General features: G+C 32.2%; 1 protein-coding gene across 1 annotated transcript in view; it reads right to left on the bottom strand.

The window, feature by feature from the left end:
• LOC136980838 (cubilin-like) overlaps positions 1-25,198 on the bottom strand; it is a 292,841-nt gene that overhangs the window by 222,458 nt on the left and 45,185 nt on the right. Inside the window, 7 exon segments of the mRNA XM_067277042.1 lie at positions 5,283-5,445; positions 10,175-10,356; positions 13,859-14,015; positions 14,091-14,281; positions 19,596-19,758; positions 19,853-20,037; positions 23,136-23,376. Coding sequence (XP_067133143.1) covers positions 5,283-5,445; positions 10,175-10,356; positions 13,859-14,015; positions 14,091-14,281; positions 19,596-19,758; positions 19,853-20,037; positions 23,136-23,376 — 1,282 coding nt within the window.

Here is a 25,198-nt window from a genome sequence, read left to right as displayed (position 1 = left end):
AATATAGTGGCCTTCTGTAGTGTGATGTATGTGTTTCTATTCAATTCTAATGTGCCCAGGCTTTTGTGTAGTGTGTGTGGTATGACACCTGTAGAGGAGAGAACAACAGGTACAATAAGCACCCTATCCATCCTCCACAGATGCCTTATTTCCTGGGCGAGTTCTGTGTACTTGCTAATTTTTTCAGTGCATGCGTTTTGTATATTGTGAGTGTTTGGAATGGATATGTCTATAATGTATGTGATTTTATTGTGTTTGTCAATGAGTGTGATGTCTGGTCTGTTGTGGTAAATTGTTTTATCTGTGATTATGGCTCTGTCGTAGTACATTTTGTGCGTGTTGTTTTCCAATACTGTCTGTGGAATGTATTTGTAGTATGGTTCGTGGATGTCTACTAATTTGTGTTTCTTTGCAAGCTCTTGGTGTATTATATTTGCTACTTGATTATGTCTGTGTAAATAATCTGTCTGTGCCAAGAGCTTGCAACCAGAGGTGATGTGTTGTATAGTTTCTGGCATGATGTGACATTTTCTGCATGTGTCATTTGTGAGTGTTGCATCTTTGAGTATGTGTTTTCTGTAGTTTTTAGTATTTATGACCTGATCCTGTATGGCAATCATGAATCCTTCCGTCTCCCCAAAGAGGCATCCCCGAGCTAACCAGCTGTTTGACGCAGTTTTGTCAACAAAATCCTGGGCCAGATCGTAAGGATGCCTGCCATGGAGTGCCTTTCGAGCCCACGATTGCTTAATGGTGTCTATGCTTTTTATATGTTGTGTTGTGTCCATATTATGAGAGTGTAAGTTTAATGGTGTGTTATTCGAGTCTGCTAGAGTTACTGCTTTATGTAATTGTGATGTTTCTTGTTTTTTGTAGAAAAACTCTCGCAGTGACTGTATTTGTTTGTAGTGAAGGTTAACTATGTCAATCAGGCCACGTCCGCCATCTTTACGTGGAAGGGTTAATCTTTCTGTGGCGGATTTAGGATGATGTTGTTTATGCTTAGTAAGTGTTGTTCTTGTTTTCCTTTGGAGTTGCTCAAGATCAGTGTGAGTCCAATGTATAACTCCAAAAGAATATGTGAGTACTGGGATGACATATGTGTTTATTGCTTTAACTGTGTGTTTTGCATTTAACTGTGTTCTGAGAATAGCATTTAACCTACTTTGGTATTCTTTAATTAATCTTTGCTTTATTTGTGTATGTTCTGTTAGTTTGGCCTGTTGGAATCCTAAATACTTGTAGAACTCGCCCTCTTCCATGGATTCAATAACGTCTCCATTTCCAAGTGCAAAATCTTCTTTCTTCAGGATTCCTTTTTCTATGTGAAGTGTTTTGCATTTATCTAGGCCAAATTCCATTTGTATGTCCTTGGTGTATGAATGTGTGATTTGTAGGAGTTGATGAAGTTGTTTTTGTGTGGATGCATAAAGTTTTATGTCATCCATGTACATGAGATGTGACAGTGTATACTGTGTTGTTTTTTCATGCCTGATATTGTAGCCATATTGTGTGTTGTTTAACATGTTGGATAATGGATTCAAGGCTAGGCAGAACCAGAGAGGACTCAAGGAATCTCCTTGAAAAATTCCTCGCCTAATAAAGATTTGGTTTGTTTGTATGGAAGTGTTACTAACCCTGAGATGTAGTGTTGTTCTCCAGTGCTGCATAGTGTTTTGAAAGAATGCAATGAGTGATGGATGTATTTTGTACATGTGTAGAATATGTAGCAGCCAACTGTGTGGAACACTGTCGAATGCTTTTCTGTAGTCTATATATGCCATGTGTATGTTTCTGTGTTGTTTGTGTGCTTGCCGTAGAATGACTGAATCTATGAGTAACTGTTCTTTGCATCCCTTGTGATTTCTACGGCAACCTTTTTGTTGTTCCGTTAGAATGTCGTGTTCTTCAACATGTTTGTATATTTTGTTTGCGATACAGGATGTCAATAATTTGTAGAGTGTTGGAAGACATGTAATTGGTCTGTATTGTGTGGGGTCTGTGGTATTGTTGTTTTTAGGTTTCATGTAGGTGATGCCCTGAGTAAGAAAATTTGGCATGTCTTGTGGATTGATGATGATGTGTGTTAGGTGTTTAGCTAGTTCCTGGTGCAGTGATGTGAACTTTTTGTACCAGAAATTGTGAATGTTGTCTACACCAGGTGTCTTCCAGTTGTGTGTTCTGTTAACAGTGTATTGGAAATCACGTATGCTTATTTCAACACAGGGCATAGTTGGTATGTTGTGTAAGTTTTTGTTCTCCTCCTCGATCCAGCCTGCTTCAGCATTGTGCGTGACAGCACTGGACCAAAGAGAAGACCAATATGTTGTGAGTTCTTCTTCTGTTGGTGTGCCACTGTGCTGTGTATCAGTGTTTGCTTTGTTATTAATTTGTCTGTAAAAGAGTTTTTCATTGTTTGTAAATAATTTATTTTGTTGTTTTCGTAGTGTACATGTTTTGTATCGTTTGAGTCTACGTGCTTTGGCAGCAAGTTTTTGTTTTAGTGTATCAATGTATTCTGTAATGCGTGTGTTGTGATGTTCATGTTTTGTGTGTGTTTTTATTTTCTTGAAAATGTTTTTGAGCTGTTTCCTTAATTTGGGTGTTATGTTGCTTTTAGTGTATTGTGTCAGCCTGCCTAATTGCTGTCTAATGTCATTTATTTGTGTTTCTATTCTTCTCTGCCAGGCAGGCTTGTGATAGAATTGTGTTTTCTGTGTATTTGTCTGTGATTGTACTTTCAGTCCATGGTGTGTCACTACTGTGACTGCCCCAGCATAAACTAATGTATGAATGTCTGCGAGTGTAGAAATTGAATGAATGTAGTGTGGTATTAAGTGAGTGTTTACATAATTTAGTGTTTTTCCTACTTCCTTTGACGTGTTGATTTTTGGTATTCGTGGTCTTTGTGTGGGATCTGTGCCTGTATATTTAGTGAGTGTTTCCTGAAATATAAGTGAGAGCGTATTAACTAAATCCAAGTCTATGTTATCAGTGATGGATGAGGAAGTGTCTGTAGTATCATTAGTGGTAATTGTTGTATATGTGTTATTATCAATGCTTGTTGCTGGATTATCCTGACAGGTTACATGATCTTCATTAATGTTAGATGTTTCTGTCTGTTGATGTATTTGATCAGCAACCTGTTGTTTGATAAGTTCAAGTGTTGTTTGTGGAATAAGGTTGTTGTGTATAATTGTTCTTTTTTGATCAACAACCCTTTGTTCGGTGACAGTGAGGTGAGGATATTGTTGTGTGAATTTATGGTGTAGTTGTTGTCTGTATGCTGTCATGTTTGTTTCGAGTTTTGTGATCGTGTAATAAGTACGGATGATAAACTCGTTCATTTCTACTGTCCATTTCATCCGTTGGCGTGGTTTTCCAGCCTTTGTGGTCTGTGGATGCATTGCCACAGAAACACCAAGGCTAGGTTGGTTCCTCACATCTGTTGAGGGCATTGCAGTAGCCATGCTTGGGCCGGTGCTGCTTTCGCCACCGGTAACCAAGGGAGACTGTGGCCTATTTTTCGAACGTGAGCCTCTGCCTAACCCACGAACGCGGACCTTGTTAACCCGGGCGACGTCCGAGCCGGTATCACACTTTGATCTAGTTATTACCATAATAAATATCTCCACAGAATGTGGGTGTGGTCACTCTTAGCTTCATTTTTCCCCATAGGCCTTACTGGCATGGGTGTCCCTACCAGGAGCTTGTGCTCCAGCCTGCATTGCCCTATGGATCAGTAAAATTACTGGGCTCTCCCACCACGACCAGGTGGTGACCACGGGAGAGTTATTATTATTATTATTATTAACCCATCTCGATTATATTATAAGATGTAATTTTACTTAATAGTAATTTAATTCAAAAAAAGCAACAGTTATTTAACTTATATGAATCATTTTTGACATTTAACTTAATGAGTAAGTAAACAAATAAATTATGGTTGTAATTTGATTCTGAAATATTTTTTATAAATTTAATAAATCTATATAATCATTGGATCAGAGGCATAACTACCATGGAGCAGTTGAAGCAAAATGTTCCAGACACATGAATCACAAGAGCACCAAGTTAGAAAGGGCAAAATAAAAACTTGTAAAAACATTTGTAAAAAAAGATTTTTGGATTTAATAATTAATCAATTAACTATTAGATTTGAATCTGTTCGACAATTCTGTACACTTTTTAAGTGCTTATCACTCGTATATCTTGTCGCATCATCTGATAAAAATATTCTGGAAGGATCAGAATTGTTACAATCTGCATATCCCTCTGACATTTCATTTAGTTTTGGACCTCAACTGCTTCAATTTAAAATGCGTTTTTATAGTCAGGTAAAAGAAATTACTTCTATAAGCAAAGTTGCCAAACTACTTTTAATTCACACCACAGCCTCAAGTAGCTTCTCTGACATTATTGCAGCATGCTTCATTTTTTTTAACTTTACCGGCGATGACAGCCACAGCAGAACTAAAATTAATCAAAACTTATTTAATAAGTAGCATGTCACAACACCGTCTTAGTCTGGCTATTATATCAATTGAAAAAACAATAGCTTGTCAACTTGATCTGGAGAAAGTGATTGACTGATTTGCAAACAAAAAAGCCAAAAAACAAGAATCTTGAAGTTTTTTATGTATTATTATGTATATGTTACAAAACTAAACTTGCATACATTTTGTCAATACTGTTTATATAATATGTAGTAAATATTATTAAATACTCCATACTTAAAGATTTATATTTTGTTTTATTATTGCATTTGTATTTATTAAATTGAATATTTTATTATTGAAATGCCTTGAATCTCAAATAAATTGTTATTAATTAAGGTTTTAAATCGAAATAATTAGATATATGTTTTTAAATTAAATGTTCAAAATAAATTTTGCGAGACCTCTTCCGAGGAACAAGGGGCACACCGATTCTACTTGCTCTAAGACGCTGAATATATAGCTATGTCACTGCATCGGATAGAGGAATTTAAAGACAGAACAGATATTTTGCCTAATCGGTGAAAGAAGAAATTCAATAATTTTAATGCAATGTTTTTTTTATCTATAAATTCTCTAATAAGCTGAAACAGATTTACATTTTATAACAGAAAGAACTAGCTCCATACTCCTTTATAAATTGAGACATTTTTAAGATATCCAGGGTATAGCATAGGAATGCTCTAAGCACTTCTAATGATGGAGTGCAATGTGAATTCACATCTACACTTCCATAACAAATATATAAAATCATTTATATTATAAAAATATTAACAATCAACTCACCAATATTTAGAGATGTATAGTTTAATAAAAATCCATGATTATGGATACTTTCATCAGTAACAAATTTCATCCATAGCTGATTGTGTGTAGAATAAATTGGTTCTGGAAGAAGAGTGCCACAGAATTTTTTAAAAAGTCTTCCATTTTCTGTTCCATCTCTAATCTAGATGTAATGAAATAAATTATAAAAAACTTCATATAACAAAGTTTTCAATCAACTTAAATACAGTCATACCTCGGTACTCAAACGTTTCGAAGCCCGAACAAATCGGTACCCAACCAAAAATTTCGAAAAAAAAATGCCCGTTTCCGAACAAAATTTTGGTACTCGAACGGGAAAGCCCGCCAAGTCAACGTGTGGTGATTTCTCATAACCATGAACGAATCAAAAAGGGGTGATACAAAATTAGCGAGAACATTTATTAACTCACATACATCCAACTTGGATCTTACACAAAAAACGCCTCCTATCGTGAACAATTGACAAAACGAAAGTGTACATTTGTCAGACAATGAACAAAGACTTAGCTTGTAAACAATTTACCTTTTGTATACATATAACTGACAAGATTAAGGTTCAAATTATGAAACTCGATCCCAAACGGTCCCTTGACGGTCGGACATACAAAAAGAATGGATAGCGCCTAACTAAAGCACGGTTTACAATGACGAATATGATTAACCTTAACACGACAGACAGTTACAAGACAGTCATTGTTTCGCATGCACATTAACTTACGCTGTGCTATATTTTTTGGATTAGCATTCTTTTCTTTTGATTTATTATCCCTTAAACATGGGTCCCAAGAAGTATAAAAGTGAAAGTGGTCAAGTGAAAAGGAAAACAGTGAGAACAACAATCAAACTGAAAAAAGAAATCATTGCTAAACACAAAAATGGAGTGCGTGTTTCGGATCTTGCTGTCCAATATTCTATGGCTAAGTCGACGATATCGACTATTTTAAAGAATAAAGAAACAATAAAAAGAGCTAATGTTGCAAAAGGAGTGACTACGTTGACAAAGCAAAGGCCTCAGATACTTGAAGAAGTGGAGAAGTTGCTACTTATTTTTATAAATGAGAAACAGTTACGAGGTGATAGCATTAGTGAGATATTTATTTGTGAAAAGGCACTAGAAATCTATGACGATTTAGTGAAGAAAACCCCTGGTACAAGTACGAGTGCTTTTGTATTCAAGGCTAGTAGAGGGTGGTTTGAAAATTTTAAGAACCGAAGTGGAATACATAACGTAGTAAGACATGGAGAGGGAGCTAGTTCAGACAAGGAAGGGGCTGAGAAATTTGTCGCCGAGTTTAGTAAACTTATAATGGAAGAAGGTTATGCACCTCAACAGGTGTTCAATGCAGACGAAACTGGGCTATTTTGGAAGAAAATGCCAAAGAGAACCTATATTACAAAAGAAGAAAAAGCACTACCAGGGCACAAGCCAATGAAAGATAGGCTTACTCTTTTGCTGTGTGGTAACGCAAGTGGAGATTTTAAGATTAAGCCATTGTTGGTTCATCACTCCGACAATCCAAGGGTGTTCAAAAGGAACATATTGCGAAGAGTAAATTGCCTGTTATGTGGCGTGCTAATTCAAAGGCCTGGGTGACTCGGCAATTTTTTGTTGAGTGGGTGCATGAAGTTTTTGCACCAAGTGTGAAAGAATATTTGCAAGAAAAGAATTTACCAATAAAATGCCTTCTCCTATTAGATAATGCTCCTGCTCACCCTCCAGGCTTGGAGGAGGATTTAGTCGAAGAATTCGACTTTATTCGGGTTAACTATCTGCCACCTAACACAACCGCTTTGCTACAACCAATGGATCAACAGGTCATTTCTAATTTCAAGAAATTGTACACTAAATCCTTGTTTCGGAAGTGTTTTGAAGTCACTAATGACACTCGGTTAACTTTGAAAGAATTTTGGAAAAATCATTTCCATATTCTTAATTGCGTTTATCTTATTGACAATGCGTGGAACCAAGTGACATACCGTACCATGAATTCAGCATGGAGGAAACTCTGGCCCGACTGTGTACCAGAGCGAGATTTTGAGGGCTTTAATGAAGAAATTGTGGATGACATTGTTTCTATTGGACAAAGCATAGGCTTGGAGGTCGACAATGAGGATATTGAAGAGCTCATGGAAGACCACAGTACCGAGCTTACTACAGAAGAGTTGGAGCACCTTCATGATGAGCAACAAAGGATTTTGGCTGAGGATATGTCTTCGGGAGAGGAGGAAGGGAAGGAGGATATCCCAAGTTCAGTGATTAAAGAAATTTGTGCTAAGTGGGGGGATGTGCAAGCTTTTGTTGAAAAATCTCATCCTGATACCATGGTAGCCAATAGGGCTGTACACCTTTTCAATGAAAATGTCATGTCTCATTTCCGTAAAATTCTGCAAAAAAGGCAGAAGCAACAGACAATGGATAAGTTTTTAATTAAAGATTTACCTGCCCAAAAGCGACAGAAAAGGGAAGCAACCCCCGAAGTTCCATTACCAGATGTTTTTATGGAAGGGGATTCCCCTTCTCGGCAGTAACTCCCGCTCTTCCTCCTCACACCTCCACCCACTTACGCCATCATATCGCAATCAAAAAGGTAAGTTTTCGTATGTTAAAATGACTTCTTTAATGTTTTTACTATTTATTGAGAGTTATATATGTGTTATTTACTGCTTGCCTAAAAACTAAATATCATTTATACTCTAATCTGTTATGTTACTAGCGAATCAACTGGGGATTGGAACGCATTAATCCATTTTACATTATTTGTAATGGGAAAAAATGATTTGGAGTCCGAACATATTGGTACTCGAACCTCTTTCTGGAACGGATTATGTTCAAGTACCAAGGTACCACTGTATATAATTTGTATCAAAAATTAAATGTTTGTAATAAAATTATTACAATTATTTATCTATTTTTAATGATCTGTGCTGTTAGTGTCCTATAATAAGGTCGTGTGACTTACTAAACGCCTTTAGAATTCTTGTTGTTGCTCTCTTCACATTAGAACACATACGTGCAACTCCTGTTATCCTGTGTTCATTTGTGAACCCTTAATGTGTATCCTAATGACAATACAATAAGCTGTGTTGCTGTTATAAATTTCAACTGTCCATTTATTGAAAGAGGTAAATAATGGGAATTTACACTAAATATCAACAAAACAAACTGAAAAAAGGCAATGTTATGTTTGGGACAATTTATGGTTATCTTGGGGAAATGCCCAATTTGTATATCAAATTAAAGCATAATTAATCATCTGTGAATGATTTCAATATTCTTTGTGTGTTCTCGTAGGTTTTTTGAAAATTTTTCTCCATTGTTAAGTCATAAAAATTATTAATTTGTTAAAACATTTAAATTCAAAACATTAGTAATAACTAATAATTAGGTAAAATAGTTTGTTTATACAATTTGCTTAATCATATTTATTAAGCTGCAATTTAAAAAAATTGTAGATCTATAAATTGCAACTGTCATACATCTTTCCTTAAATTCAAGAAGATAGATAGATGAAAAAAAAGACAAGGTATGGAAACTTAGAGGCAGGAGGTCCCAATTAACTATATATCAGAAGTCATATGATTCAAAAATTTTCTTCTGAAAGGTGTTAGATAGCTGACTGGCATGATTCCATTGTTAACAGGAAAAGTATGATGTACAGGGGCAAGACAGTATAGTATTAATTTGAGGTGGAGGCATATATTTTAAATTAAATAAATTAAAAATATGATTAAAAATTGCAGCTCAGAACAATAAATAATTGCTTGTAATTAAAATATATTCACTTAAAATTTAAAATTTATGAAGTTATGGTAATTAAGGTTTATTTAAATTCCATTTCAGTAAAATTTACTTTGTTAATTCTAAAATTTAAAATATTGTTTTTAATTGCTATTTATAAATGTTTTTACATAATTTTGTCGTTATTTCTACACCTTGCTGTAATTATATAATGTTTACTCCATGTTTCTTTGAATGCTTTTACTAGCCTTTCTAGGTTAATTTAATTTTAATAAAGTCTGATGGTTGTTTCCAGTAATATAGCCAAAAATTTAGCAAGGGAGATGCAACTAAAAAAATTCAGATATATCAAATGTTTAAATAAAATTTCAATGCCAAAGTACACATATTATGTTATCACATAATTTTATAACATTACTGATATGATTGGTTTATAGCAATCAAATCTAATATATAAATAATAATTACATGAAATCAGTGAACAAATCATACACAGGTTTGAGTAGGTTTCATATAAATATGAACAAAAAAAATCATATTTTGTTAGTAAATATTCAAATACAAGCTGTACAGTTTAAATTCATACACTTATGTGACAACTAGCTTAAGTTTACTTTTACACTTGCATATAAACATTACAATTGTTTAAAAAAATGGGCATTAGTAATAGAAGGTGTAATTTCTCCCTTGCATCCCCTTGCTCTGGTTCTTTCCTTTTAATGTTTTTAACTCTTAATGTTTTTAAATTTCGATGTTTTAACTTTGAAACAAGTTAGAGGCCAGCTAAATTTCAATTGTTCAGTATGTTAAACTTTTAAGAGTATTTTACATCACAATCCATATGCTCTTATATGTGAATATAAAAATTTATATTTATTTCAGTTTTAAATTATCTAGTTCATAAACTGTCTCAAGAGACAAAACATAATTAAAATTTAACTTCTTCATTATATGTGATTTAGCATAAATAACAAATTTTTTAATGTTTATACAATATATATGAAAAGAGAAATACAAGACAAAAAATTAATACTGATTAGATTTCATTTTAATGTTGCTTATGAAGTAAGTGTTAAAGTAAGTTCTAAGCTCTATTTTTAAAATAAAGTCATTAATTATTATAAATACTCACTTCTAAGTAATCATACATACAATCATGATCATCTTCTATATCAAGAAAAGAAAACTGAGCTTCAATCATGTATGTAAGTGGTACTTTAATAGTAAATATACAAGTTCTGTTTCCTGGATATTGATTAGGATAATTAGGAGAATGAACTATTCCAGATAATGATGTATATTCTCCACCACAAGCTAAAAATTATTAAGATATAAATATATGATTAAAAATCAGGTAATTTTAAATTAATTTGATTAAATTATAAATATTCACTCTGAGAATAAAATACATTCAGATTATTAATGTAACTTAAAATAAATTTTAAATGCTTTTAATATTCTGATTACTTTTTTCTATCTAATTCTGCATTAAATGTGAATCTTTAAAAATTATTAAAATATTAAATCTATTAATAATGTATTTGGTAACTACATAACATACTTTTAAAATATAGCTAAATAAGATTAAAATATTTGAAATTTTAAATGAATTCTCAGGGATTTATAAATTTCACAATATTTATGTTGCAATTTTAATTTTGGCTCTTCTGTAGTGAAAACCTTCTATTTGTACTTGAGCTCTTGGAATTTGTCATCCAACTTTACTTCCAATCATATGCATTCATGATTTTGCATTGTTTTTGATCTGGTACTGATGAACATATTGGAAAAAAGTGCTCAAATGCCTGATCATTTTTAAATCATTGTTCTTTAACTTTAGTCTGTATATTCAAATTTCACATTGTAAACAACCAGCTGTTAGATGTTAAAATAAACTTCTCACTTTATACAACAATCTGACAGTTTTTTTTTTCATTATATGCATCCTTCCTTAACAATTCATCTTTTCGTGACTTCTATTGAAGTCATAATAATCAGTTGCTGATTTCCTTCAATAGAAAGAAATCAGGAACAGATTCTTGGAATGTTCAAATTCTTGAAGTTGTTTTAGATTCTTGAAATTTTTATGATTTTTGAATTTAAGTCTAGAATTCAATTCTTTCTTAGTCTGATCTTTCCAAATCCCAACTTAAAATTAATTTACATTAAAAATTATACAGTAGAATCTTTCTTCCCTGACAAGTTAATCCATATTTCAGGCATGAAACAAAGATCCATAGCAGTAATATATCAAACAAATTTTTATTGCAAATTAACTTTTAGTTCAGAAACAATAATCAAAAAATAGAGAAAAACAACTCAAAACAAAGAACAAAAACAGAAAAGAAATAAAAATATAAAAAAAAATATCACATAATATTACTCACATTCCAAAACTGAAAGATTGTTGGCAATTAAACATGAAGAATATGACACATTCATATACTTAAGAACATTATTAATGCTAGAGTTTTTGAAAATAAAACCCAACCAACTTTGTAACAGTCTTAAAATTTAAATATTTGATTGCTTTTTTAAATTATATCATAAATTCATATTTAAACCAATAATAGTTTGTGAAATAATTCATATAAATTAATGATAATTGATCAATGATTTATTAAAGATATGATAGCAGCAGTTGATGTGAAAGACTAAGATTATTAAAAATACCACCTTTTTTTTAACTATCCAGCAAACTATTTAATACTGTAAAAACGTTTTCAACCATTTTTAACAGCCTTCGTCAGTTACCATGTAATTTACCAGTTACCAATGTAAATTACCAAAAGAACATTAAAAATAGAACATAAGGAAATTAAATTATGAAAATAATAAGTGCGCCTGCGTAAATACAATAATTAGCGCATGCGGGAGTATCAAAAATGTCAAACAATGACAAAGTAACACAAAAATAATATAAATATATAAACAAAATATGCATATGCAACATAAAAATTTTTTGCAATTATAGCCTATCATCGTAAAGCGATTTCCATGCTGTTGACAAAGAATCAGCATCTCTATGATTAATACATTTTGTTTTTACTTGTGCTTTATATATAAAATCTCGAGTTTTTCAAGATGTTTGATAGTATGTCTGTTAGTCGTTGGCCTAATAATGGAAGCCTGATCCCATAAAATGTTAACTTGTGCTGGTTGGCGTAAGACGCTAAAACTGTATTATCGAGGTTCTTGTTGACAGAGTACTTATGTTCTTTGACTCTTTGTACCAAGTGCCATAAAGTAGCTCCCACATAAACCATATTGGAATAAAATCGATGGTCCTTCATCAATATGGAGTAAATGCCTGTTAAAGAGTTTGAAGACAAGAAAAATGTCTGTTCGTCATTTTTCTCGACATTCCTCAATAACCTGTAAACTGTAGGATTACGTCGATAAATGATACATAGATTATTGGCATTCACAACATCGTTCATCATTTTTCTTAAGAACAGGTAATAATTGAGTACCGTCATACATTTATTGTTAATTATGGGAGAATGGTTAGTTCTATTTTGGAACGTTGTGATGAGTTTTTCTATGATATTCCTCTGGTAACCGTGTTATTGTGCTGTATCGAGAATGTATTTCAATTCCTTGTAGGTATCACATATGTTTGTACAATGAGTGTAGGCACGTTTTATCCAAGAACGGAATGCCGCATATTTAATGTGCCTGGGTTCTATTGAACTATTTGGGATGAAGGTAGTATTTAAACCTGGTTTATAGTAAATGTTGGTGCATATTTCATCGTCTTTGCAAGTGATATTAATATCTAGGAAACGAACATTCTTGTAGCTTTCTTGGTCAAGTCACAAAGTTAAACCATAATTGTTATTATTGATATCATTTAAGAATCATTGGGTAATGTGATTATTTTTCCATAGAATGAATAAGTCATCAACGTATCTGAAGTATAGAATAATGTCTTTCTGGAATATCAGTATTAAAGCATTCTCCAGTTGTTGTAAAACTAGATCACATAGTATAGACAACATTGGGCTACCCATTGGTACCCCTCTACCTTGCAGGAAAACGTTACCTTCAAATTCGAAGGATGTGTGACATATTAAATCAATAAGCTCTAGGATGTGTTTATGGTGTTTTCTGGAATTCTCGATGTTGGTAAACATAAAATCCCTTAACAGGTAACATTAAATCTCTTATTACGTATTGGTAACATAAAATCCCTTATTATGCAGGTGCACTTATTATTTTCATAATTTAATTTCTTTATGTTCTATTGTTAATGTTCTTTTGGTAATTTACATTTAACTGACAAAGGACGTTAAAAACGGTTGAAAACATTTTTATAGTATTAAATAGTTTGCTGAGTAGTTAAAAAAGGTGGTACTTTTTATAATTTATTCTAATTTCAGTATAATTTATTATATTTAAAAAAACTAAGAAGATAATGGCAGGAGAATGGAATCCTGTATCTGCTGCTTAAACACTTGTTAGTAATGCTGTTATTATTGGATTTCATACTTTTCTACAATGTTGGTGAGAGACTGTTCTGATGATTTTGGCCACCTCTTAATCTACCTCTAGATAGCAATGAAAAATGAGATAGAGTAAACAAAGCAAGAGAAGGGCCCCTTGTTTGTTTCCTGTCTGGCAGTCATATTTCATACTTTTCTGTCCACTCCTAAGAATGGCCCATCAACCAGATCAAAAACTTTAGCGTTTCTACAACTTCATCCATTGTGAAAGGTCTAATTGCCTAATTTAGTAGATTAAATTATAGAAGTAACAAATTTATACTTTAAGTTTTATTATAAATAAACATTAAAACAATTATATAAGTTTTTACCAGTAATATAATGTATTCGAAATCCTTTATCTGTATAAGAACCATCAGTGTGAAATCTAATAAATAATTTATTGGATGATGATACTATTGGTAAAGGTATATTATTACTGCAGTATCTTGCAAGTAAATTTGCAGTTTCATCTTCTCCATCAAATATCTAAAATTCAAAACATAAGTAATGAATATATAATTTATAATAAAATTTGTTCATTAAAAGTTAATAAATGTTTACCTCTACGTAATCAAATTCACAAAAATAATGCCGTTCTAAATCAAAACTGAGAAATTCTAGTTCAATTCGATCTTGTGGGTGTATTCTAATCAACCAATCACAATCAATAGAATTATCATATTCATTCGGAAAATTAGGAGAATTAATGTAACCTTCATATGTAGTTAATAAACCACCACATCCAGGTGATCCTATATAAAAGTTATGATAAATAAATGTAATAAAAATAATAGATATTTGTTTAACCAAAATGAATAATAATAATAATAATAATAATAATTTCATAATGGATTAATATACTGAAATTTCTTCTCTTAAAGAAATTTTAATAGCAAAAATTTTGATTCTCACCATCAATTTTAGTATGACTTTTTATAGAGAAATTTTAGATAAAAATGCTTGGATACCCACTGGTATCTCTCTTATAAAAGAAATCATAGTGTTACATTTTAAAATAGTAAGGTCAGAGTCAAAATCACACAATGAAAATTTGCTGGAATCAGAGTCAAATTCAGACTTTTTGTTTACTGACTCCATTACACTGATTCAAATTGTGGTCCATGGTGCATGGATCACAGTTTGGATATCTGACAACAAATAGTCTGCAAACAGTTTATTACTGAGCCAGAGTAAAATTTCACAATTATACATTATGTTCATAAAAGGATTTAAAAATGTCTTAAAAGTCTAACCAATTCAACCAAAGTAGTAATGGACCTCATCCCAGGCGAGAGGACAGTAAACGACTACTACTTAATATTGGTCTACTATTAATATTTGAAAAGTGATCTGTGTTAGATAGGTTGTGATGGCCCCACATGTGATCAAAATTGCTAACCTTAAGTTGGAAAGACTTTGTATAAAACATGTTTAAATAAAAAAAATCTTTCATTTGTAAAAAAGGGCTGACGAATTTACAATTTAAAAATGCTAGAATAATTCCTTTTATGTAATAATAAAGTGTTTATATTTTGGCAACAGATTGTATAAACTACATGGGAAATATGTTCTTGTAAATATCACATTTATAGAAAAATTATTAGGCTGAAATTTGAAAAATTGTAGACCTATAAATTCTGATTGTCATCCCATCTGTTGTCTGTTGTCCTTAATCTCAAGAGAAGAGTTACATAGATGAAAGTCATAACCAGGGACACAATGCCCAGATTAATTATATACAAACTTTCCATTTGAAAGGAAGTCACTTCACTTCAATTCAAAATTTTTCCCTGAATAGAGTTAGAAAGATGACCAACACGACTATTGCTAACAGGAAAATATGATGTACAGGGGCAACTTTTGACAGGGTAACACTCCATTCCATGCAGGCAAGTGCAATATGCTACCTGTTGCCGTAATGATATAGCATGTCTATTTCACCACGCTATATCATTGTTGCAACAATTAACTACATGTAAATCAGCAAATCGAATGACGTAGATTGAAATTAATTGAATTTGCAGAAATCCAATAGATATTTTGAAGTTGGATGAACAACATTATCTAGGTTAGAAGTATTTAAAACATAACTTCTGAGTTTCATAGCAAAAACAATTCTCATATATATATATATATATAGATTATAGTATTTAATTTATATAACTACAAAGATTATCTTACATAAGGGTTTATCACACCAAGTGAGCAATCTAACACATTTTTAAAATTCTTTATTCCTCTACTGTACACAATTTAAATAATTTTTAAAATGTGTCAGATTGATCACTTAGGGAAATTAACCCTTACATTAGATAACCTTTGTAGTTATATAAATCAAATACTATAATATAATACAATGTAACAGAAGGATTAGAAGTAAGAAATAATCTAATAATATTAATGTTTGTTGTTATTCATTGCCCAGGCAATGCTGGGCTTATCTGCTAGTAAATTCTATTTAAAAAGAAAAAAACACTTTTTGCATAATTGCATAATCCTTATCTGTTTTGCAATTTTCTTTTTTTTTCTTCTATTTTTATTTTTCTTACCAATTTAGTCTAAAAATTAAAATAAAAAATTTAAAAAAATGCATTTGAACTCTGTTCTCTCCATTGTATAATTATTTTTATTTAATTTCACAAAAAAAACTGGTCCTTGAATAAAATAGTTTGAGAAGCACTATTCTAGATGACAATGAAACAATTCATCATTTAAAAAAAAGGCAAAAAGTTCATTTTGTAGAGCAAAATGAACTTTTGAAGACATGAAACATAACAAAATGACATGTTCTTTAAAAGACACAAAACATTTTGTTTTCCAAAACATAATTAGGATATGTAAACTGAATTAAAATCTATTTGTCATATAAATATGGAAGAATTATATCCGCAGAAAAACTATGATGACAGTTCTCTATATTTTCTTCTGTTTCAATGATTCACAATATTTTGGATCGTTTTATCAGTCCAACAACAATGGGTGCAAAATTTTACACATTATAGAATGCATATATGATGGGGATAAGTAAGCAGTTAATGTAAACATCACAGAGACATCTAGCATCATGTCTAAACATTTCAAAGATGGTCAAGGTATCAGCAATCCAGTCATCTCTACATAGAGCTCACTAAAAGTTACCAAGAGCCCTTTTCTACAAAGAATCAGAATGGAACATATAGGATACTGGTCACAGATAACAACAATAACAACAATCTTTAACTGGATAGCACCACACTCCTTTAACTAGAATAAAAGAATACAAGGAGAGCTTAAAGAAAGATCAAGCAACAATGGTCTTACCCAAGAAGCTATTGAACTGACATACACAGTGCGGCAATTAAATTCCGGGACTGAAGCTATATCTCAGCAACCAGTAGCAACATCTGTTTAAATTTTATGTCATATGAAGTTTGGACATATATGAACATAACCTAAAACTTTTATTTAAATCGGTTGACATTTATCATTGTTTTTGATATTTTGTTTATCAGTTTATTTTGTTACATGTCGGAAAACAATAATGGAACAACGTGCTGTTATTAAATTTCACGCTAAACTTGGCACAAGTGCCACAGAAACGTTCAAAATGATGCAAAAAGTGTATGGAAGTGAGTGTCTATCACGGTCAAAGACTTTTGAGTGGCACAAGCGATTTTTGGAAGGCAGACAATCACTGGAGGACGACAAATGTGTGGGAAGGCCAATAACAATTCGAACAGCAGATTCGATTCAAAAAGTGCAAGAATTTGTATCCAACGATTGCAATGCGACACTGAGAATGACGGAACAGGCATTAAACATTAACAAAGAGACAATACGACAAATTCTTAAAGAAGATTTGGGCAAAACAAAAGTCTGTGCTAAATTTGTTCTGCACACACTAACCCAAGAGCAAAAATTGATGAGACTAGAACATTCCAGAGAGATTGTACGAAGCAGCAAATAACAGCTCAACCTTCCTCAAATCAATTGTTACTGGTGACGAGACCTGGTGTTTTCAATATGACCCACAAACAAAACGTCAAAGTGCCGAATGGAAGTCAAAATCATCACCTCAAGCCAAGAAAACACGAAAAGTTGCATCAAAAATCAAGACGATGTTCATTGTTTTCTTTGATAGCAAAGGCATCATCCACCATGAGTTCGTCCCACAGGGTCAAACAGTTACTGTTGCTTTCTACTTGGGAGTTTTACAACGATTAATGAGAAGAATTCGTCGAATTCGACCAGAATATCGCAATTCTGATGACTGGTGTTTTTTACACGATAGTGCACCGAGTCACACATCATTGATTGTTCGTCAATTTTTGGCACGAAATCAAGTCTGTGTGTTGAATCATTCGCCATATTCTCCCGATTTAGCACCATGTGACTTCTCTTTATTTCCAAAAATGAAAATGAAGTTGAAAGGACGCATTTTTAATGATATTGAAACCATCCAAAGAGAGTCTACGCGCATATTAGAGGCAATACCGAAAATTGAGCTTGAGCAGGCATTTGAATCACTATTGAATCGCTGTAAAAAGTGTATTGAAGCAGGAGGAGAGTATTTTGAATAATTTAATAAAAGGATTTGAATAAAATTGTTTTGTTTCATTTTTATAGATCCAGTCCCGGAATATAATTGCCGCACTGTGTACATCTCCCAGATGGCAGATCTGAGATCTATATATTGAACACAAGGCTTCTTCTTCAGAATAACTGAAGAACTTTCTTCAGCAATATCCACCTTCACTGTGCTAAACTGGACACATGAGTGTAGTTACTTTTATCATTTTTCCTACAATCTCACACTTGACCATTTTTCCATAATGAACGCTACTTGCTACTCCCTGTTGGTAATCTAAACTTTTAACTTTTGGACTTTTAATTCAAACTAAAAAGACTTATAAACATACTGTATGATAATAAAGTTATTTGTATTTTAGTTTATTTTATATATATTAACATGTGGTTGGGAGAGAAACTATGTCTTTTTGGTGCCAACATAGGAGGAATATGAGAGCGATCAGTAACAAAGATATTGTGCAAGAGAAGAACTTAGAGAGAACATATTCCATTCCAATCAATGAGGCTACAAAAACAAGACAGAGACTATGTCACATGGAGTTTAGCGGTACTTCTTCCATTACAGTATCTCATCCCGTTTGTCTGATTGTGTGCTAGTGGCAGGATTTTGGTGTAAGAAAGAAAAAACTTGCAGGATTAAACTAATATGTCATTGTCATGATCAGATGAATTGACTAATTGTAACTGGAAGCTAAAGATTGTATTTTATGAATACCTGATGATTATTATTTGTATTGGATTGGAAGTTCACTCAACTTTGAGTTAGAAAATAAACTCTTATAAATCCTTTACTTTACAAAATTGATGACATTCAATTTTAATAGCCCAATGCTATTACACTGAGATGTTTTAAATCAAACAAAACTTCTGTTCTAACTTCAAAAAACTGTTCAATATTTTGAATTTCTTCAGAATAATCTATGGAAACATAAAGATGTTCTCAATTGAACTTTGTGGGTCTGATGATGGGACAGAAATGTCCCAAAAGTTTAACCAAATAATCTAAAAGTTAAAAGTTTAACTTCTATTTTCATTTTAGCATTTGTTTCTTCCATTATTTATTTTTTATGGAATTTATAAAATACAAAACAAAACATAAAAAGCTAGTACTTTCACACCAACATCCTTCATCAGGAACAACAAAGAGTTATAACATGTTATCATTGTAATGGCATTGTATGATCATTTGAGTGTTTCTGATGATGGATGTAAATTTGAAAGTACTAAAACTAGTTTTAATGTTCTATTTTGTATTTTTATTTTAAAAATATTTATAAATATTAAAACTATAAACAAATTAATAACAAAAATAGCAAATATTATAAATAAAAACTAAATTGTTCTTTTCAACTTGAAAACATTCAGCTTTTTTATTGAAAATGTGATAAACACATTAGTGTCATATGTTATCAGCAAACTAAACTGCACTTATAAACAATTAAACATATAAAACAATAAATCAGACAACACATTAGTTAATATATAAAAACAACCTACCAGCAACAGCAGTATAAGCTAGTTGAAAACCTTTATCACTTAAAGTCTCATCAGTGTGAAGATGTAATAATGCATGAGGCCCAGATGTTTTTACAGGAGCTGGAGTAAGTGTTGTACATAATTTTTCCAATTCTGGATCAGAATCTGATAATCCATCATATATCTTCAAAACAACAAATATATTATATTAATTACTTAACATACATCAATTTATAAATGTATAAAAATTAGGTATTGATATATAAAAGATATTTTACTTTTAGAAAATCAAAGGAACAATTTTCATGATGCTCCAATTTAAATTCTGTAAAAACAATTAACATGCGTTTTCCCAATGGTACTCTGAGTTCCCAATAACAATCTCTCTTATGTGGGTAATTTCCAGGATAACCAGGTGAAGATACAGCTCCATGAGTTGCTTCTTCAAAGATTTTTCCACAAACTATTTTCAATATATAATACATACATTTATAAAAAAAATATATTCTTTATAAATGATTAATTTTATATAAAGTAAACAGACTTTAATTAATGACTAAATTAACTATAAAAGCTTTCAAGCAACAAAAACTATTAACAATAAATAAAGAAATAGAATAAAGCATATCAGAGTTAAGTCAAAAATTCTGATTTACATTGATAATGCTTCGGTAAAATAGTAAAACAATAGATATAACTATCACATTGGAAATAAGAACGTCTTGAAAAACCAGGTATTTCACAAAAAGTAGAAAAATGAGAAATTCTTTTCAAGCCTCAGAAAAGATTAATTCCTGAAAAGTGAAATTGCAACACCACAATGGAATGTGAATAGCCACATGCACATTGCAGAACCAGTAGAGGTGACAGAAATACGCAAATACAGTAATACCTCAGTTTTCGTTGACTTCAGTTATCATCAGTTTCGGTTTTTATCAATTTTTTTTGCAGAAAATTTGTCTTGGTTTTCATTGATTGCCTTGGATTTTGTCAGTGTGCTCAAGTGACCTCGCTGCTAGCTTTGCGAAAACAAAGGGCAACCCAAGTGTTTTCCGGCACAGTGTGGTGTTATTTCTCATTGTGTGAACATTACTTCATGACGGCCCACCATTGGCCAACAGTTCTGTTCCCTGAACACTGCGAGTTTGGTTGTGGGTTCACACTTCGCCAGGGCAGGCTGGCCATGTAAAGTTTAACAGGTTTTTTCCATGTCTGTAACACCTGAATACAAGCCAGTTACCCTTAAATGGATTTCCCGGAAGGCATTATTCCCCTCGATACGACCATCATAAATGCATACAACTACTATTACATGACAATTACATCAAACTTTACCACGGGGCGATATAGGCTAGAAGCTCATGTCCAACTAGCTTCTACAAGACAAAACATTACCCTGTGTGTCTAGCTGAACAATTCCATTGCTTTCATCTTAATGCTAATTATCTTATCTTTAATCTTAATGCTTTTATCTTTATGCTAATTAGTCTTTTATGTTAATTTGTTATTGCTTTTAGTATTTAATGCTATATTAATTCTCTATGAAATGTGTTTTTGGTATGTATTTTGGAATGTCTAGAACAAATTAATTAGATTTACATTGATTCATATGGAAATAATTGCCCCAGTTTTTGTCAGTTTCGGATTTTGCCGATTGTTTTCGGACAAATTATCAATGAAAACTGAAATATCACTGTAATTAAAAGAACAAACATATATGCAACAGATGCCTGTTTATTCAGTAAAGAATATGACTCCATGGGCTGCTATGTGGTGAGGCATACTATCAATGAGGCAATCAATAGTTGCCTGAGGTATCTCTTTCTAAACTGCATCTACTGCAGCATGCATGTTGTCTACAGTATATGGCAGTGATCCCCGGTGCACCTCATGTCAAACAAGGTCCCCACAGGTGATCAATGGGAGAAAGATCTGATGAGGCTGCAAGACAGGGAGGGATGTGAATTCCATTCATGTAGTGAGAGTTTACCAACTAAAATGCAATCAGACATTGTTGGAACACTGTATTGGGTGCAGCTTGCCCCACAATTCATGTGATGTACTGATCTGCTGTCAGAATAACAAAAATGTGTACAAAGTGCTGATCAAACATCATGCCTTCCTAAACCATGATGTTTGATGTGACACTCAACAAAAATGGCTGGTATGTAGAATTCCCTGGGATACTGCCACATCCATCATTCCTCCACAGACAGAAGTGGGATTCATCCATAATACCCAATGCCATTCAGTAGTCTAGTTGCAATGATGACAACACCATGCCAGGTGTGCAGCCTTGTGTCGAGCAGTTAATGGCACCTCCCATTGCTGGTTGCAGTGTGTGTAGCCTGACTTTGTGCAATCTGTTGCAAATGGTTTGGCTAGGCACACATGCACCCATTAATAGCAATAGGAAGCTTCGGATGTCACATGCCTGGACAAAAAGGTTCTAATGGGCCATTCAGCAAATCTGCTGGTCTGTGTACTGGTGCAATCTACTCCCTCTTTGACATGTTTGCAGATGTTCCTGCATCCATTACTGCATCCATATGTCACACATTGCTGGATAATATTCATGTTGTGCTTAACATGTGTGACAACTGTGTGCATCAACAAACCAAGGCCACATAGTTTTGGATACAGTCTCATTTTCCAGCTATTAACTGGTGGTATTCAGCTTGCTGTTGGATGACCCTTGGATGACAAATGTGTGTAGTATACTGTAGTACATTATCCCCGGCAAAAATAAGTTTTTCAATATTAACACTGCTTACATTAGTTATGTCTAGATAGCTCAACAAGATGCTATCCAAGCATGAGGATAATAATAAGAGAAAAGGAAATAATATAGTATTGTCATTATTCATCCAACTTCCTTAAAGCACATTAGGAAGTTGCTGAAGTTATCAGATATATCTCCCAGCTTTCCCACACCAATAGAATAAAGTGGAGTGAAATCTTCATGCACTTCTTTTTTGTTGCATCTTCATGCAATCTTCATGCTGTTGCATCATTTATTTTCCATGTGTCTAAACATCAGGGACACAAATCCTTTCCCACTGCCTAAAAGTTTCTGTTAAATTTATTGCATTAAACACCTTCATCATAGCTTATCTTCTCTGAATTGTTTACATGAGTCTACTCAACTAATTGTGCTATACCATTACTATTCCATTTTAGTTTCATTTTAGCCAGTTAATGGACATACTGAAGATAGCCCATTAATTGAGTAAAAAAAGTGACACTCAAACATTTTACACACTGCTAAAGATGTTATGCTCATTTATTAAATATTATATTTCTTAATATCCTCAATATTATATGAAATAATATAATGATTATAAAAAATGTGTTGAAGCTTCCACATTTATATTGTAGTTTCTAAATCTTCAGAAAAGCAATAATTAAATTCTAATATAATAAACTTTCTTTTCCATGTATGTGTATCAAAATTTCTGATTTTAATTGCAATATAAAAACAAATGTTTCTTTTGTTCTCATATTTTGTATATTAATAATATTTTTATATAAATTTGTTTTTAAATATTACACAGATATTACCTGGATCAATAGTTGTCCAAGTTAAATTAAAACCATCAGCTGCTACTTCATGATCTGAATGAAATAGCATGTGGAGGAAATTATGCGTACTTATTATATTTCCATTTTTTGGTGCAACATTACCACAGAATCTGCCTATAACATTGTCAATTGCAGAAGGACCATCATTTATTTGTAAGAAATCATAATAACAATCTGATGAGTATTCAATATTAAATCTGTTAAATGTCACATTAAAAACCTAAAAAATAAAATATTAAATTAATAACTTCTAATAAATGTTTATTCCTTTAAATTTAAATAGAAATTTTAAAGAAAAGGTTACATATATTTAAAAATAATAAAATAATCAATACTTTCATTCTATAGTTAATAAAACTGTATAAAGTATAATTTAGGATGGTAATAAAACAATTTAGAAAATTATGGTAGGAAGTAAAAAAGTAATATTATTACTAAATATTAGAAAAACTAAAATAACGGCTAGTATTGGTGATATTAGGATAAAACAAGAAACTGAATCTATATTGTAAAATTACCAATTACAATTAATTTGTGTTGGTAAGCTAACTTCATTTCTTGTTTTTTTGTATCACTTCTATGTACCTGGGGTATTATCTCAACATGTCCATATTGTCTCCAAAGACAGAATGTAAACTCTGTCAAGAGTTAACATGGATAATTAACCCTACTGTATACGTAAACAAAGAATTTCTGATATGCAAGGGAGTACATCAGACACAACAGAAATTAATCATTTGAATACTTCATGATAAAAATGTTAGGTACCTTTCTCACAAAGTATTCAGCAAGTGGAGGTATGAGCAAGGTGAGACAATCACATCATACAAAATAGTAAGTTGGCTGAAAAGAAGAATCAAAAACCACCTTTGGAACAAATCTCATATGAACCTATTGGCAGGACTGAGCATAGCATTATATCTCCAAGGACTTTGTTCTAAGCTCAAATCAGACATCTGAAAATGAATAAAATGTCATTTGTTAGAACATTCATGAATCTGAAGTTTAGTTGTAAAAGCCAAATCTGTGGTTCTTCTTCAAACTCCTGACATCAGGAATCAAGACTATGTGAATGTTACACTTTGTGAATGTTACAGTTAACCTTGGCAGTTAAAGATTTTTCCTCCCTTTTGTAACATTATTGAGAGAATAGTCTTAAGTAATAAATGCACTAAATACTGGATAATATTCAAAACACTTACACAATTAAAAATCCAGCTCATGAAACGATGAAAAAAACAAACATTTTCAATTGCTTTTAGCAATCATTATCATCCTCAAGTTAAAGAACATATGATGAAATGTAGTAATTTAAAATATAAAATAAATGTCCAATTGGCTGTCAGATGTCATGTTTGTACTGGATGTAAATAGCTAGATATAAAAGTTAAATATTCAATAATGCCCTCCAGCCCAGGGATAGTGTACAAACATGAGTTCAAATTTTTTCGAGCACTTCAGTACCTTTTCTGGAAATACCTCTGAACATCCTTGTGTCCACATCATTCACTGTTTGTATAGTTTTTTTAAAGAGGAAAATATGAAAGGAACCAGTGTTCTTTTATATTTTCCACTCAAGGAAAATATCCAACACCCTTTGATGTCACTCAGTCATTTGTAGTTGAAGCTGCATATGGACACTGAGTAGTGGTTTCTATAGGAACAAAAGCATGATAAGTGTAATTTTAGTGCAATGTTTATTATTTACAAGTTTTTAAGCTTGTGTACAAGTGTTATTTTATATATCCTTAGTCATTTTCTATCTCTAGGCACAGAAAAATTTTGTGAAAGAAATGAAAAGGATGAAAGCTTGTGACATGAATGAGAGACATGATATTCACATTTCAGACCTTCACACTGACAGAGAAATATAAGACAATGGTGATAATAGAGAGAATGAGAATGTAGAAGGGACTCTGGTGCAAATGTAAGGACAAATTGATAAAATTCAAATAAGGAGAAGACTGATTTGGTAACACTAACAATTATTTTATTCACAACACACACATACACATATGTACAAAGTAAAGAATGGAGAAGAA

Source organism: Centruroides vittatus, unplaced genomic scaffold (assembly GCF_030686945.1).
Source record: "Centruroides vittatus isolate TY-2023 unplaced genomic scaffold, ASM3068694v2 contig_726, whole genome shotgun sequence".
Taxonomy (NCBI): Eukaryota; Metazoa; Arthropoda; class Arachnida; order Scorpiones; family Buthidae; genus Centruroides; species Centruroides vittatus.
The sequence above is the reverse complement of the archived record's forward strand: the minus strand, read 5'-3'. Positions and strand labels throughout refer to the sequence as shown.